Source organism: Hermetia illucens, chromosome 5 (genome assembly GCF_905115235.1).
Source record: "Hermetia illucens chromosome 5, iHerIll2.2.curated.20191125, whole genome shotgun sequence".
NCBI lineage: Eukaryota > Metazoa > Arthropoda > Insecta > Diptera > Stratiomyidae > Hermetia > Hermetia illucens.
This window is the reverse complement of record NC_051853.1, coordinates 24,116,364-24,132,662: the sequence shown is the minus strand read 5'-3', so window position 1 is coordinate 24,132,662 and position 16,299 is coordinate 24,116,364. Positions and strand designations below refer to the sequence as shown.

The 16,299-nt window shown below is 44.4% G+C and overlaps 1 protein-coding gene across 1 annotated transcript; it reads right to left on the bottom strand.

The window, feature by feature from the left end:
• Positions 1 to 6,117: 6,117 nt before the first annotated feature.
• On the bottom strand, positions 6,118 to 15,523 carry LOC119657310 (protein GPR107). Its single transcript, XM_038064169.1, has 10 exons — positions 15,343 to 15,523; positions 15,077 to 15,187; positions 14,860 to 15,005; positions 14,534 to 14,676; positions 14,349 to 14,458; positions 14,181 to 14,282; positions 13,984 to 14,117; positions 13,781 to 13,930; positions 7,687 to 7,804; positions 6,118 to 7,631 (listed from the first exon to the last, which is right to left on the bottom strand). Exons 1-10 carry the CDS (start codon positions 15,415 to 15,417, stop codon positions 7,059 to 7,061), a joined length of 1,662 nt encoding a protein of 553 aa, XP_037920097.1. The 5' UTR covers positions 15,418 to 15,523; the 3' UTR covers positions 6,118 to 7,058.
• Between the last annotated feature and the right edge of the window lie 776 nt (positions 15,524 to 16,299).

The window sequence follows — 16,299 nt, the reverse complement described above, 5'->3', positions numbered from 1 at the left end:
GGACCAAAAATTCTGATCTCTGACGAATGCATAATAACTGGAAGGATCATTGTCTTGTACAGCTTTGACCCTATGGTGAGATGTTTCGAGTGAAACAGTTTTTGTAAGCTGAAATAGGCTCTGGCAGGGCACCACCTGCTCGATCACCTTCCCCAGAGCCAGGTTAAAGAGGACACATGATAGGGCAACCCCGTGTGTTAGACCGTTGTTGTTACTGAATGGTATCGTGAGTGATCCTGCTGCTTTTATCTGGCTTCGCACATTGGTCAGGGTCAGCCTAGTCAGTCTTATCAATTTGAGCACAAGTTGATGAATCACTTGGTGTAACTGGTCGCCTCCATATTTAACCAATTCGGCTGTAATTCCATCGGCTCCTGGCGACTTATGGTGTTTAAGCCGGCGATTTCTTCTAAGCTTGGTGTTCGCACCACTTGTCCGTCGTCTTCAGTTGGCGGGACCTCCAACTCGCCGATATTCTGGTTGTTCATCAAAATACTCAACCCATCGCTCCATTCTGTCGGAAATCAGATTTTCCCTCTTTGTTTCAGCAGGATGAGCATCGAAGTGTATAAGACTTCATCCTGTTGACTTGTTGGTAAAACTTGCGCGCCTAGTGCGGTTTCTCCCTGTACTTTTCGAGTTTGCAGACTTGTTGGTTCTCCCTTCCATTTATGATACGTCTCTGCGCGTGCACGTGTTCTTTGAGAATGCAATATTATGCAGTATTTATCCGTTCCGTTGTTAGCTGACATTCATCGTTGAATCAGCCGTTCCGACTTTGCTTGCGTCTAGGGTCAAGTATATTCGTGGCCATATCTTTATCTCCAGAAATCTGTTAGCTGTGGTTATTGCGGCATCCATTTCCCCCTTATAGGTTTCGGAGGGCAGTGTTGTGAATGGCTTCAGTATTCATTCTCACCTGATTGTAGATGGTGCTGTAATACGAGCTCGGAGCACTATGCCAATGAGATAGTTATCAGAGTCTATATTGGCCCCTCTATTTGTTCTTACATTCATGAAGGCTGAGAGGTGGCGGCGTTCAATCAGCACGTAGTCAATTTGTTTGAAAGTGGTCCCATCTCTAGAGGCCCACGTATATTTGTGGACCGCTTTCCAGGTACTTCCAACCACCATTTCTTGCGATACTGCTAACTGAATAATCTGCAGCCCGTTGTCATTTCTATGTAAGCTATGGGGGTATACGTGCTCCGCTCCTACTTGACTGTTAAAATCTCGATTTTGATATCATACTTGGACAGTACTTGATGGGCCAGTCAACTGCTCGTAGAAGGTATCCTTCTCCGACTCTGCAGTCTTCTCTGTAAGAGCGTAAACGTTTATGACATTTATATTTCTAAATTTGCCTCGCAAACGCAGAGTACATAGCCTTGCGCTTATATTTTCAAGGCAGATAACAGCAGGTTTCGTTTTTTAGCTGACTAAAAAAATACTCCGAGCACATGATTTTCTGGATGGCCGCTATAATATATGGTGTAGTGGCTCTTCTTCAGTAAACCGGTCCCTGCTCAGCGCATCTGTTGCAACGTTTATACATCAGCCTTATATTGGGACAGGGTATCAACTAGCTGCTCAGCAGCATTCGGTCTGTACAGGGAGCGCACCTTCCATGAGAAAATGCGCAAATCGTTATTCCGTTGTCCTTGCCGGGTTCGTCGTTTTAAAATCCATCCTGTGTGAGGCTCCTTCTGTGGCTTCGTAACGTTGGTTTTCTGTGTAGGGTTGCCAAACCCGAACCTGGAGGACCAGTTGGTACAATTTGTCCCGTTTTTAAGCGCGGAGATTCACCTTCACCCTTCTCCGTCCACAGTTTGTCATTAAGAAAGAACTCCCAGCGATCACCACGTGTAGGTGGAGATAGGGTTTGGTAGTAGAGCTGTTAATGTTGGTTTAGCAGGCGTTTCCCAGGTTTTATGCTCTATCGTGGGTACAAATCCACGTTTCGCCCTGAGACCTATACTACCCTTTGAACGTCGATTTTCCGTCGCATCAATAAAAAGGGAAAATGTCCCTCAGTACACGAATTATAAGTATAGAGATATTATGTTGCTGAGTATCAGTCATAAGGAATTCTGTGCTATCTTGCTAGGCCAGATAGCTCCACACAGCCCAGATCATCATCGACCCATACCAAAGAGGCTTCATTCCAAACAAATCAGCAACAGATCAGATTTTTTCTCTACGGCAAACGATGAAAAAACTGTTTGAATATGGCCATCAATTCCTCCATATCATCATCGACTTCAAAGCCATCTATGATAACACAGTCAGGGTAAATGTGCACACCGGCATTAAATAATTCTGTGTACCCACTGAATTGATAAGGCTGACCAATGTGCGAGGTCAAGTAAAAACAGAGCGATCATTCACAATCTAGAATGGTATATGTCATAAATCCTTTTTAACTTGCTCTTGGAAAAAATGATCCCTGATATTGATGTTGTAATATTTTTTTCTGATGACTTACTCGCTATTATGAGAACACCTTTCTCTTTGTAGTCGATCATTATGATTTCTCGTGAATCCCGAAAAACTTTAGGTATGAGTTTTCTATGACTGGAATATCTTGAAGTTCTTTGTGTCATTGCAGGTTCATAATAATTAATACCAGTTTCGTCTCCAGTAACAATCCGAGCTAAAGTGTCTTCTCTGTTTCCATTGCAGAAGTTGAAAAACGCACGGTAACAGGCAACTCGTCGCATTCATATTTCTTCGAAGACTCTTTTATGCTCCGCATCTTAGCCGAAAGGTCGAAATCATTTGCTATCTTACTCTGGTTAGACTAGCAATCACCTACGGATATTATATTTGGTTTAACTTGAATGCTGGCCAGATGGAGAATATAAAGATCTTTGAAAGGAAACGTCTGCGCACTTGCTCGGGACTTAGCAGGACTGCTTTGTCAAATGATGGACATTATGTAACTAATGAAGTGCTGTATGCAGCTACAGCTGTGCCGAGAATCGACACAGTTATGATTAGATTAATTCGGAATCATATCATCAAATTGCCATTTTTTTGTGATTGGTTGTTGAACACACGTTCAAGTATTCATGAAATTCACCTGGTTGGACCTAACAGTCTTGAATGTTATGCTATTCGTTTCACCATTTCATCTAATGCCTCTCAGGTGATCAACCTTACGCTTTCTAGTGAATGGTACTATATTGGCCTTTGCTGTATTTATACGCGGCCCCACGTTCTTGCCCCAGTTGTTTGTAGCCATTTTGCCCATCTAGAAGACTTTTCCATCCCCTTGCGAGTCAGGGTATCTCGTATCATTGTGTGCGATTTGTTATCGAACGCTTATTTGATGCGCACCCTCCAATTCTTGACCAAGCCGCTCAGGATGTTCCGTAGGGTTATGGCTAGTACCTCTTGCGTGGTGGACACGAATCTTGACGTGTTCCCTCTATTATGTATTTTTAACTTATTGATATGGATGAATGTAAGAAGGTATAATACTTACCTCTTCGATTAATGTCGCTGTTTCCACAGAATTCATGGTCAGCTTCCGGTAAGGCTTGGGTCTCCAGGTCTCCAGTCAAAAATTCTAAGAGACATATATATTTTAAGTTCCTTTTTGTCGACCACGAATCTGCTCTTCCTCAATGTCGGAGCATTCTCCGTTTTCGTGGCGCTTCCTTGCGTTTCGCTATCCCTAGAGCCCTAAAAATTCTAGGTCTAGGTGCTCTTCTAACTTCTCCTCTTCTGTGGGCAGCAGGTCCACTTCCCTGCTTCGTCCTGCCCTTTCAGTCTCTGTGGTATAACTTCCGGGATAGACTATCTACTCGATGTATTCTTCCTTTTCTGCCTGTGCAAGTGTACAGGTATGCTGTAAAATCTGTGATTGCCTCCAAGGATCAGTCATCTAGCCCGTGGGAAATTTGCTTTTACTCTCAGTAATTGCGTGTGGAGATTGATGTTTTGAGCTGCGGTTTTGGGGAGGCAGACCGTCACCATGTATGCCTCTGGTATATCATCCCCAGCACATGTCGCCAGTTCTGTTCCCATCCACTCTGGTAATTCAGGGGCTATAGTCCTAAGCTAGTCCGCTGTGTCCATCCTTCACTAATCTCCGTGACGATGAGGTCATGCTGATTATTGTTTCTTTTGACCAGTCGAATGCTCTTCATGACGTTAGGGTAGCTAACGGCGAGACTCCTGGTTCCTACCTTCATCCTTGACCTTCCCGGGATTTTCCCCTCTCTTGGGCGTAGGTTTCTTGGGAGAATTCCTCTTTTGTGGGCTGATCCTCGCGTTCAGTAGCTATGAAAAGGGTACCATACAGAAGCAAAGAGGATTCAAGGATACGAATGGGTTCTGAGGTATTAGTACCCTCAAATCATTGCATTGACTAGGTGGTATGCCACCTTTCCATAATTACAGCCAAAAACTTTATTAGTTTGAGATTAATGCGGTACAGATGTAGGAGATCGATTAGCCAGGTGCGTGGAGTGCTATCAAAAGCCTTGGAGCAACGGATTTAGCAGTCTGTTTGTCTTACAACTACCGAGTCGATAATGAGTATCTATTCCTGTTCACGCTATCGAAAGTTTTCTCGAAATCGCATATTGTTCGGATGTCCGTCTTTGGTATATTAGCGGTCATCCCTTTCTTTCACTCTCTCGGAAAGGTCTCGGATTCCCAAGATTTCCGCACGAGTGGAAGCAGCAGATCTGCAGTAACTGCAGGTGCAGCGATAAATAACTCTGTAGGGAGACCATCAGGATCAGCGGCTGACCAGTGCAATAGAAAATTCCCTCTTGTTATGGCGCACTACCCTGAACTTCTCAGGATGTCGTTCGGAGTTTGAGCGGGCCACATCCTCCATCACTTGCAGCGGCTAATTACGTTTCGACCCCTTCTGTTTATCGATCCGCTTCTGCAATTCTGCAGTCAGCCAGATCTTATGGTGCCACATCGGGACGTGACCGGCGACCTGAGTAGCACCCGAGAAAAGAACATTTTTTATGGCGGCTCAAAGCTCATCGCTATCCTCCTTCTTCTTCTCTTTTGTTGTGTAGACGAGCTCTCCAGGTGCCATACTTGCTATACACTCTACTGTTGGCTAGAACGAGTTGCTATATTGCCAGATGTTGCGCTATCGACATCCTGAGGCGGGTTACTCGGTTTATTTGCCTTCCGATCGACAAGAAAGCTCTCCCATCATCATATAAGCGGTCGATGTTGGTGGTCGCAGCTCTCCAACCCTACGAGAAGTGGCGAACGCAATACGCAAGCAAACGTAAGCGCCCATCAGATGGTAGTCCCTTTCGAGTTCGATGTAGTACCTCTCTTTGTACACACATCCAGGCGACAACTCCTAAATCAAGTGCTGTGTGCAAAGTGGTCAATCTAATTGTTCGTACAGTGTTGATCAGTTGAAATCCAACTGACCTTATGGTGGGCTCTGTGCTTGAACAATGCGCTACCAATTAACGAATCCACAAACGGTCGACAAGGCCGTGCTTCCCTGTCACATGTCTGAGCCAGGTGTTGCCCGAGCCCACCCTACATCCAGATCACCTATCACGATCACAATCTCACCTTTAGGTAACCTCTATGGCAGCGAGAGGTCTGCTATAGAAACCGGCTCCCAGGTCAAAAGAGTGCGCCTCGCGATGGCCCTTAGAAATAACGCAACACGACTTTTTAGAGTACAAAAGCACATTGCCACACGCGGGAGACGAGAACTCTCTCCATCTTACTCCCCTTAGGCTCAGAATATTCAGCTTATATCGTTGGAATTTTCCCTCGAGCTGGAGAAAGCGATCATTCTAGGGAACCCCGTCCGTTTTGGATAGCCAAAGGTCGTGACCGTGAGGTAAGTTTCTATCCGAGACGTTGATCATGTTTCGGTACCAGTAGGTTACTAGCCTACAAATTTCTATTCCTTTTAGTCGCCTTTTTTGATAAGCAGGGAAGACTTTGAGTGTATTCTTAAGTCCCAACATACAAAGTCAAAAACATGATGAATAATTTTGCATTTTAAATTTTCCGACGACCTGCAATATCATGGAGTCATTGAGCATGGGTTCGAACGAACACTACAGCATATGCACAGGGTCTCCGTGGTAAAGTAAGAGTTCAAAATGCTTAGATCCATATCTATATATTTAAGAAATATTACTTACTACAAAAATGTTTCAATAATACAGTACGAATAAGTATACAAATTTGGAATATTACATTCGCTTTAATAAAGACAAAAGTGATCATACTGGAAAGTAGCCCTCAAAGAAAATATTGCTCTAATAATAAAACCGACAGTGAGCTGCCTTAAAATGAATGCGTTCAGGTGAATGACTCTTCTTCAGAACTAGATTTCGTCGCGTTCAATGAAACCTACCGAAAAAGGGTTACAAAAGGTTTTCACTCATCTTGGAAAAAATTGCGTATAATTGGATAAGTTGCACTAAACTTGAGCAGATCGATTTCGGTCCTCTCCGTCTCCTGCACGCGCTGCAGGTACGTAAATCTTTAGAGTTTACTTTATTGGTTCCATGTGTCACTAATATTACGTAATGATTGATAATGCGTATTACTTGTGGATATTATTTGAAAAATGAAGAATAACATTATGACTAAGCCCAAACTCGTACAAGGAATAAATATGTTTACGTCTCGTCTAACTTTCTCGAAAAATATCGTCCTCCAACTCTACAATAAAGTCGTAATCGTAACAAAATATTCATTCGTGGTTTGTTTTTATAGCACATTTTTCTTTTGTAATTTAAAATATAAAAAGGATACTTTGTCGCTTCCGATGGGGCCGAGACTATGGGTTTTTGGTGTGAGGGGAAAAGGGAGTAAGCAACTTGTTTCCTTTGTTGTCGGGGAGTTCAGTCTGTGGTTTGTGTTCGAATATGTTTGGGAGTTGGGACGGCTGGGAAATGTGGTTCGGGATTTAGTCTCGGTCGGATCGAAAGGAAAAACAAAGGGAATTCGTATGAACTAAAAATCTATACAATAACACAGCGCCTAGTTGATAACCAATACCAGATGCTAGATACAGGGTCAGTCGTTCCAACACAACTTTAATCATACTCATGACTAGACTCTCGCTTACTTATCAGATTCTCTCGCTCTTCTTCATTCGCCTCCACAATAGTGGCTGGCGGGGCTGTGCGGTTCAATACTTTGGTTTTGTGAAGTCCCTCCGTCAGGCCGGACTCTGTCAGCACTTCGACTTCGTCCTCGTCACTCTCGTTCTCGACAGTGAAGTACGGATGCGCCGAAGCGGGGCGGAACTTGTATCCGGTCAAAACGAAAAATACGTAGGTTGCCATTTCGCGGAACATCTCGTCAAGCCACACGTACTGGAAGGCAACGGTTATCTTCAGCAAGTACACGATGATACGTGTGAAGTAGATGTAGCAGACGATCATGATGTAGAACTGACGGAATAATTTTAGCTTCCGGAGATTTATGGCAGCTTTGCCGTCAGTGGCGGATGCATCGTCCAAATGCCGGATAGACCATACAACGGGGAATAGGATGGCGCCGCAGCATAGCAAATCGACAAATATGAAAATATATCGCCAGGTCCGATGTTCGGCGTCACCTTCTTCGCTCTCGGCGATGATGATTTCGGCTACGTTGGCTAAAACCTGTGAAAACGGAAGTGTTTACTAAATCATATATTTGTTGGCTTTTGCGGATTACCTGGAGTGGTATCACAATCATGAACAGTTTCTTGTCTTTGTCAGCGAGAATATGTTTGATGAACGTCCAGCCAGTTCCAATGAGGACAATAGTGATAAACAGGACAGCTCCCTTCAACCTGGCAAAATAAAATATGTTCCAACATTAAAGAGTTCACTGGACTGAGTGTGTGTGTTTGAGGTAGGGGAGAAGCAAAGCCTCTGAGGACTCAGACCTTAGTGGTTTATTGTACTCGATTCCCCCATCTAATGGAATATCCCGGATCCGTCTATATATCGCAGAATTTACGTTAGTGGATGCGATGCTACCCGCTGCAGTTGGAGCAGATCAGCATAAAAAATCTTATGTTTGATGCGTCCGTAGGCGGGGCATTCACATAGAAAATGCTTCGTGGATTCCGCTGCCTCATTACAGAATACACAATACAGAACGGTCTTTCAGGCAGAAGTGTATGCGATCCTAAGGGCAGTAACCTGGATGATTGACGAGCGATCAAAGTACTACTCAACGTCCTCAATGTAGCTTGACTATCGCTACAGATTGCGATGCGTCTGCCCTTCAACCGCTCGTCAATCATCCAGGTTGCCGCCCTTAGGATCGCATACACTTCAGCCTGATAGACCGTTCTGTATTGTCCCAAAGGAAGTGGGCTTTTTCTTGTTTTTATTCGAGAGGTAGACTCCTGCTCCAGAATCATTTTCTGTCTTTGAGCCATCGGTGTAAAAGACGTCAGTATATCCTAACACGCATTCTTCTGGTTCGTCCCAGTTTTCTCTCCATTTCAAGATAACTTCATATCTTGTACCAAACAGATGTATGGGGATCTGAGAATCGGAAGGCATTGCGAAAACTAGATTCAGTTCTCCCAATGCTCTGTGCCCCCAATCAAATTAGTCTATGAGCTGCTCTCATTGCAGTGCTCTCTATAAACAAATCCAAGGGCTACAAATTGAGCAATACATTCACAGCTGCGTCGGATATGGTGCTCATGGCACCGGTGATACCCAGACACACAGTTCTTTGTAGTGCGGCAAGTTCGCAGCGAAAACTCTTCTGTTTCACCTTAAACCACCACACTAAGGATGCGTAAGCGAACATCGGCCTAATGATAGCGACATATATCCACATTACTACCTGAGGCCTAAGTCCCCATGTCGAGGCAAAGGTCCGCCTACACAGCCTATAAGCTGTGAGTGCTTGTTTTATTTTTACCTCTACATGTTTGTTCATTTCTTCGGAGAGTTGAGGGGTTGTATTCCTCATTTCTGGAAGGCAAAGACCATTTAGTATCCTCCTTTTTGTAAATAATACCATTGTGGTTTTATTTGGATTTACTGAAAATCCATGGCTGAGACACCAATTGTGAATCAAATCAACGACGCGTTGTGCATTTCTACACACCATTCCGAGACCTCGACCAACAGTCGGCACAGCCACGTCAATCGCATAAGCTTGAACATGTATTGGGCAGATTTTGCAGTTCGCATAGTAGTGAGTTGATCAGAGTTTCGTCAACACCATGCTCTCTGGCGGCATCACAAAGCTTTTGGAAGGGCGCATAGTCAAAAGCGCTTTCTATGTCCATGAACACCCCCATCGCGTACTCACTCTTCAGAGTTGCATCCTCTATCTTTGAAACCAAAGAATGAAGAGCAGACTCACAGGACTTTCCACGTTGGTAAGCATGTTGGTTTTCATTTAGGGGGTGCGACTTTAGCGCCTTCTCGCAAATGCGATGCTCAACCAGTCTCTCCAGACATTTTAGCGAAAATGATGTTAGTTTGATTTGCCTGAAGTTTTTTGAATTAGAATAGTCACCTTTCCCAGGCTTTGGTATGAAGACTACCTTCACCTTGTGCCAAGAGGAAGGCACGCATCCCAGAACAAGACATCATCGAAAAATATTTCTTAGAAGTTGCTCTATACCCTCCTTTAGCATTGTTGGGTAGATGTCATCCATGCCAGATGGTTTGAAGTGTACCAAACTGAGACTATAGATATTATTTCCATAAAGCCTTATGAGGAGCATAGTGTGTCAACTCCTATGCACCACTGTTGAAAATGTCTGGCAAGCGGCTTCAACCCGCCCCAACAGATTTACCGAGAAGCCTGCACTCTTCTTCCACTGTTTTGCGTTCCATGTCCCTGGGTCAATCTACTCTCGTAGTTCTCGCCCTTTCTTAATGTGAGACGTATACACTGCCGCTGCCATCTTGTCAAGATATCCACGGAGCTCTTATGTCGACGAAGTTTTTCATTTGTTATTTCACATACCAGAGTACCTTGATGATATGACGCTAACACAAACTTCGTGGGCAATTTTAGTATTGTGCCGTTGTGTGTGAGATGCCCAAAGTGCTAAGGAAGAACTTGCTCTTTTCCAGTCCCTACAAATTCCGATAGCCTTGTGGATCGATACTGTCGCTCAGTTGGAAAAGAATCAGGCGAACACTAGCCAGTGTTTTCCTTTTTTCGGAGTAGATAGAATCCCAGTTAAAAGTGTGAGGAGAACAAATGGAGTGAGGTTATAGACACTTTGTTCTCTAGTCTACTGGAAACTGCGCGATCCAGGAAGCAACAGTTTGCAGGGGGTTTAGTGCGAAGGGATAAAGAGATGGGAAAATGAAGTATGATAATGAGTGATTTAAAGCGGCAGTTGAAGGAAGCCGCAGAGCCCAACGAGGAATGGAAAGACCTGTTAAACGGAAAGAGCGTGGGTAGTAGATAAGGTACACGTGAATTTGGGAAGCGAAGTAAGTTCGAGGGACACAAAAATGTAAGTTTGAGTACTATAGAGAGGGCTGGTGAATATACTCTGAAAATACGTGCAACTGAGCTGTAGGTTAGGAGCAAGAGAAAAGTAGGGAAAATGGCTCCGATAGGGAATGAGAGAAAGTTGTTCATATAGCTGTTGCAACACGGCGATTCCTTCAAACGCTAATTACTGGGACACGCTGAGGGCGGTGTGGCACGGCGCATTGTCGTGATGAAGGATTCAGGTACGAGCGATATCTGGGCGCACCCTGTTGACTCGTTTTCACAATCTTTCGGGTACTTGGCGATAGTGGACCTGATTTACGGTTTGCCCCGGTGGAACAAATTCTTTGTGGACGATTCCACGGCTATCAAAAAAGGTAATAATCATCGTTTTCACCTTTCACTTGCGGGGGGCGTGCGGAGACAACCATTGTGAGCTTTGGCGTTTGGTTTTCCGGTCGTATTGGACAAACCAGCTCTCATCGCCTGTAATAACTCGATCAAGCAGCGTGGGATCATCTTCTACTTGTTCCAAACAGTCTTCTGCGACGGTCATTCGATGCTGCTTTTGCTCCTCAGATCTCAGATCTTCGCACACAACTTTTTCATCCCGAAATCGTCTGTTATAATTTGTTTGACTGTTTCACGATTCATACCCAGTTCCGAGGCCAACATTCAAACTGCTAAACGCCGATCTTCACGGATTAGGGCGCGCACACGCCGCGCATTTGCGTCAGTCCACACCTCGACTGGTCTCCTATTCCGCGTCTCGTCTTCCACGTTTTCACGCCCCTCCTTAAACTCTTTGTGGCATCGAAACACCTGGGCACGACTAAGAGCACTATCTCCATGCACTTTTACAATTTTAGCCCAATCTGGCGCAAAATTTTATCGCGACGCGTTGCTGTAGATTTCGTTTCTCCATTTTCGTGGCGAGCACCACTAACACACGTCTACTCAACACGACACAGCAGGCGAACTAAACAAAACTTGGACTTGGAGTCGAAATGTACTCCTAAATACTACTGATTTCCGTCCCTGCTAAGGTGGGTAGCGTATAGCAGCCCCACCTGACGTTCCTAGTGAACATAATTAGCCCAGTCTTCCTAGCATTCACCGTGAGTCCATTGCGGAGGCACAGCTGTGGATTACATGCAGAGTTGCATTCAAGCGGTCACATACTGTGTTTATTACGGCTAGGTCGCCCGCAAATGCTTGCGCGAAGACTTTTTAGACTCCAGAAGCCACAGCAGGGTATCTATTAACTAGAGCCATAACAGCGGAGAGAGAACCCCTCCCTGTTGACAGCCCTTAAGACATCCTGCTTCAATAGACTTCTAGTCGACCAATATGTGCATTTTTTCCACTCTAGCATGTGAAGGATCGAACTGATTAGCAGCGGTTCGATTCCATGCTGTCTTGCCGCATCACAAATTACTGCGAATGAGGCATAATTGAAGGTACCTTCGATGTCCATGAATGCGCCTAAGGCGTATTCTTTTTCGGACATCGCCTTTTCAGTTTTTGCCGTAAGTTCATGAAGTGCTGTCTCGGTGGATTTGCCTTTCTGGTAGGCGTGTTGCCTATGGTGAAGTGGCGACTTAGGAGTGTGCGTATCTCTTATGAACCGATCTACTACTCTTTCTAGTCCTTTTAGTAGAAAGGACGTTAGATTGATAGGTTGGAAGCTTTTTGCGTCTGTGTAGGTAGGTTTCCCTGGTGCCAGTTAATCAGAATATAAGCGTGTGCTAGATATGTACGATATATTGGGTTGGGGAAAAAGAAATGTCGTATTTTGTCAATAGATGGCGACACTTAAACATATGTTGTGTTGTACTTATCGGCAATTTGTTCTACAAGTCACTCTTTGACAGTGTTGTGATCGTACGTTTCAGTCGCAAGTTATAGCGCGTCAAAGATGGAGTCCACCAAGGAACAAATTCGTCACATTTTACATTTTTACTACCTGAGAGGTAAAAATGCAACGAAGACGGCAAAAAAAATTTTTGTGAAGTTTATGGGCCCGATACTGTAACGATTCGCACAGCACAGCGTTGGTTTGACTGATTTCGTTCTGGTGTAGTGGATGTCGAATATACACCCCGTACTGGTAGACTAATCGTCGTAGAAACCGATAAAATCGTCGAAATCGTCCAAGTAGACCGGCATGTGAGCATTCGTTCGATTGACCAGGAATTGGGTATAGACCATAAAACCGTTTGGAACCATTTGCAGAAAATTGGATTCCAAAAAAGCTGGATGCTTGGGTGTCACACGCGTTGACCCAAAAAACTCTCTTGGACCGAATCAACGCCTGCGATGCACTGCTGAAACGGAATGAATTCGATCCATTTTTGAAGCGGATGGTGAGTGGTGATGAAAAGTGGATTACGTAGGACAACCTCAAGCGAAAAAGATCGTGGTCGAAGCGCGGCGAGTCGGCCCAAATTATCGCCAAGCCCCCTGACGGCCAGGAAGGTTTTGCTGTGTGTTTGGTGGGATTGGAAGGGAATCATCCACTATGAGATGCTCAACTATGGCCAGACCATCAATTCGGTTCTCTACTGTGAGCAACTCGACCGTTTGAAGCAGGCGATTGACCAGAAGCGGACAGAATTGGTCAATAGGAATGGTGTTGTCTTCCACCAGGAAAACGCTCGCCTCACATCTTTGATGACCCGCCAGAAGCTACGGGAACTCGGATGGGATGTCCTATCGCACCCACCGTATAGTCCGGACCTGGTGCCAAGTGATTACCATCTCTTCCGGTCCATGCAAAACGCTCCTGGTGCTTGATCGAACCAAATGGCGGAATCGATCACGACGAGCCGACGCCGCTTGTGAACGGGGCAAAGCTTATATCGCCGGAATACTCTCTCAGGTTGGAGAGCTTTAATGTAGTTGTTGAGCGCATCCGCATTCTAGAAAGCAATCATAATCACTTACGATAGTTAAAGGTTGTTGTTGTGGTGTGAATCCCTTTTCAAGGCGTCGTTAAAGATTCGAAATTTGCAGGTCTCAAGCCCACAAAGTTGTATCGCATAAAGCCGCGTTTTACGACAATTTTAAGTTCAAATCTCACCCGCGGCAGAGCGATTCGATATCGTAACTTAGTTGCGAATAATAGGGTAATAATCGCGGGCGAGTGCAATACTGATCACATTGCCTCCTACAGGGTACCGCGGTTTTGTAGTGTGTCGTTACGGTCTTGAATGAAGTGTTCTAACACATTTCAAGGCCCAGATACAATTGGGTTGTCGCGCTAATGATTATTAGAGAATACATTGGGTGTATTCTCCGACTCGAGTTCAACGGGCCACTGGGGTCAGATACTTACAAATGTGTGATGTAATAGAGGATTGCCCACGCCTCCACGTGCTCGCCGATGGTCTCGATGAAGTGGTAGTTGATCGCGTGGAACATCAACGACAGCGATTTGAGGAACACCAGCACAGCCATGATGTAGTGAATTTTGAAGACGACATGTCTGGAATAAAATTGAATTAAACGTCGCCCCAGACAATCGCCATGACTCCTTACCTGCTCTTCTTCAAAATAAACACCCAAAACAACCCCGACAAGAAGAAAAGTAGTGACATCATGAAATAGAGCGCTGGCAAGGGCATTTCTCCGGCCGACAAGAAGTTGCCACTGTTGTTTTCCTCGATATCAACCTAGAAGACACCGAATTTAATTAAGATACAATCAGTTTCACTGGAGGCTTAAATGGTCCTCACATTGAACGATAAGCTCAGTGGCATTGTCTGATAGTTTGGACACGCGTGGAAGTACAAATTATAGAGCCCTTCGTCCGCTTTCATGGCGACGTACATGGCAAACTGTTAGGAGAAAACACAGGAAGAAAGTAAGACAAATCAAGTGTTCTTTTCTGAGAGGAGGCATACGTTCATGCTGTAGTAGTTGAACTTGTCTTTCTTTTCCACGGTCATAGGCAGCTCCAGTTTGTTGCATGCTTGGTTTTCGACGCTATCCTTGTGTCCATCGGTCGGAATCGCTGCGAAGGAGAGAATCGTCAAGTTACGAATGCTCTATGGGGTGAAATTGCAGAAGAAGTTGGAATTATACTTACTGTCGCGTTTACGCCTGCGTTGCATGATGAAGGCTGAGTCACTCACTTCGGCGAAGGAGTGCCGTTTGGCGCGAATCGCCGATATACTTGTTCGATTTTTGAATATACGTATATTCCAGTCAGCGGAGCAATTTACGTGCACTCTGCGGAGAAACTTTGTTATTTACGAATTTCAAGTTATGGAGGGATTTGTAGCAGAACGCCGCAGACCACTGGGCCAAAACCCACGCTATCAGAGCATGACTTCGACATTATATCATTTTCTTCGCATTCCGCTTTCCCTAGACATTAAGCCAAACTTACTACCTTTTCCGTAGCATACTCACGTCTTATTTTTGAGATCCATCAGGAAGAACACGATTGGGCCGCTGGTCTGCTGCCCGACCGGCTCTTCCAGGATGCACTTGTCCTGGTGCGAGTCGAGATACGGATTCATGGCATCGGAAAGTGTTCTGTCCAGGGATAATCCGAACTGAAAGACATCCATTGGACAAATTAAATTGAAATTCCGCAGTAAATTGGCCGAAACAAGCAAACACCCACCACTTTGTTCTCCTGCCCAGGTTGCACCTGAAAACTGCTGAGTTTCACATCCAATATGCCGCCCTGGTAGAACCCGAACGTACTCAGCGCAATATACGGCCGCGTATCGTCCTGAAAACAATCATAAACTTCATTATTCAAAGCGAAAACCCACACGAAATCCTGAAAAATTCGAGGCAGACTGAAAGGCGGAATCAATCGATTTTTTTCTAGGACATGAGCGAAATTTTACTTGTCCGAATTATTTCCAAGTTTTCAAGGCTTACCCGCACTTCCAGATGATGTTTACGTCCATTACATGCCGCCAAAAGGACGGTCAATGTAAACAAAATTAATCTCATCGCTGTCTTTGCGTAATTTCGTTCCAATTAATGAATTTTCCGCTGTGTTTGCAGTCGCTGCCACCTAAAAGATGTGTGTCACACATCCAACAATAACATTGACAAGTGCACTCTGGTGGTGATTGTCTGCTGATATCGCAATTGTCAATTTTAGGCCATGGTAATTTCGAAAGGGAAGATTTTGATAAGGAGGTGGTACTCGCATAGGTGGGGAACTTCAATGCGGCAGTGAAAGGGAGCTCGATTGACGTCACGCTTTTCGATATTTTCAATGTTTCGAAATGCCAATAAAAGCTTTAAAGTTTAATGCTTGTGTTTCTACTAAGTTCAATTTCGAAATTGGTTTTAGAATTAACTACGGGCAGTACAATCTTGCCGGGGATTTTAGGTGAGATCTAAACCGAAAGGAAAGTAAAAGCTCTTTATTACCAAAAGTATTTAAAAATTCGAAGGTATTACAACTGACATAATCTTTTTCTTGTTTTTATTTAAATCTTAAAGTCTGCAGAATTACCAACGAAAAACACACGATTTTTCTTTTATTATCAGGATTCCCTCGTCGCGGTGAGAGCTCAGTGAGGAAGATTCTCTAGGGAATCCGAGTCAAAATTCCAAGCCAATATTTATTTATTTAATTTAACGAACAACAAACCGAGTAAAATCCAATTACTTATTGTCCTCAGGAGGAGGGGAAAGCAATAATCTTATCCTATGCTTAAAACTAGTTAAAATAGAGAAGTTAAAAGGACCAAGCTGTTGTGCGTTGTAATTTCGGCAAAGTCTAGGAAACGGGGAATGGAAGTAGACTTCGAATTCTGCGAAGGGCACGTTGAAAATGTCTGCTTACGTGTGTTATAAGACGCAGGACGGCAGGTGATGTCG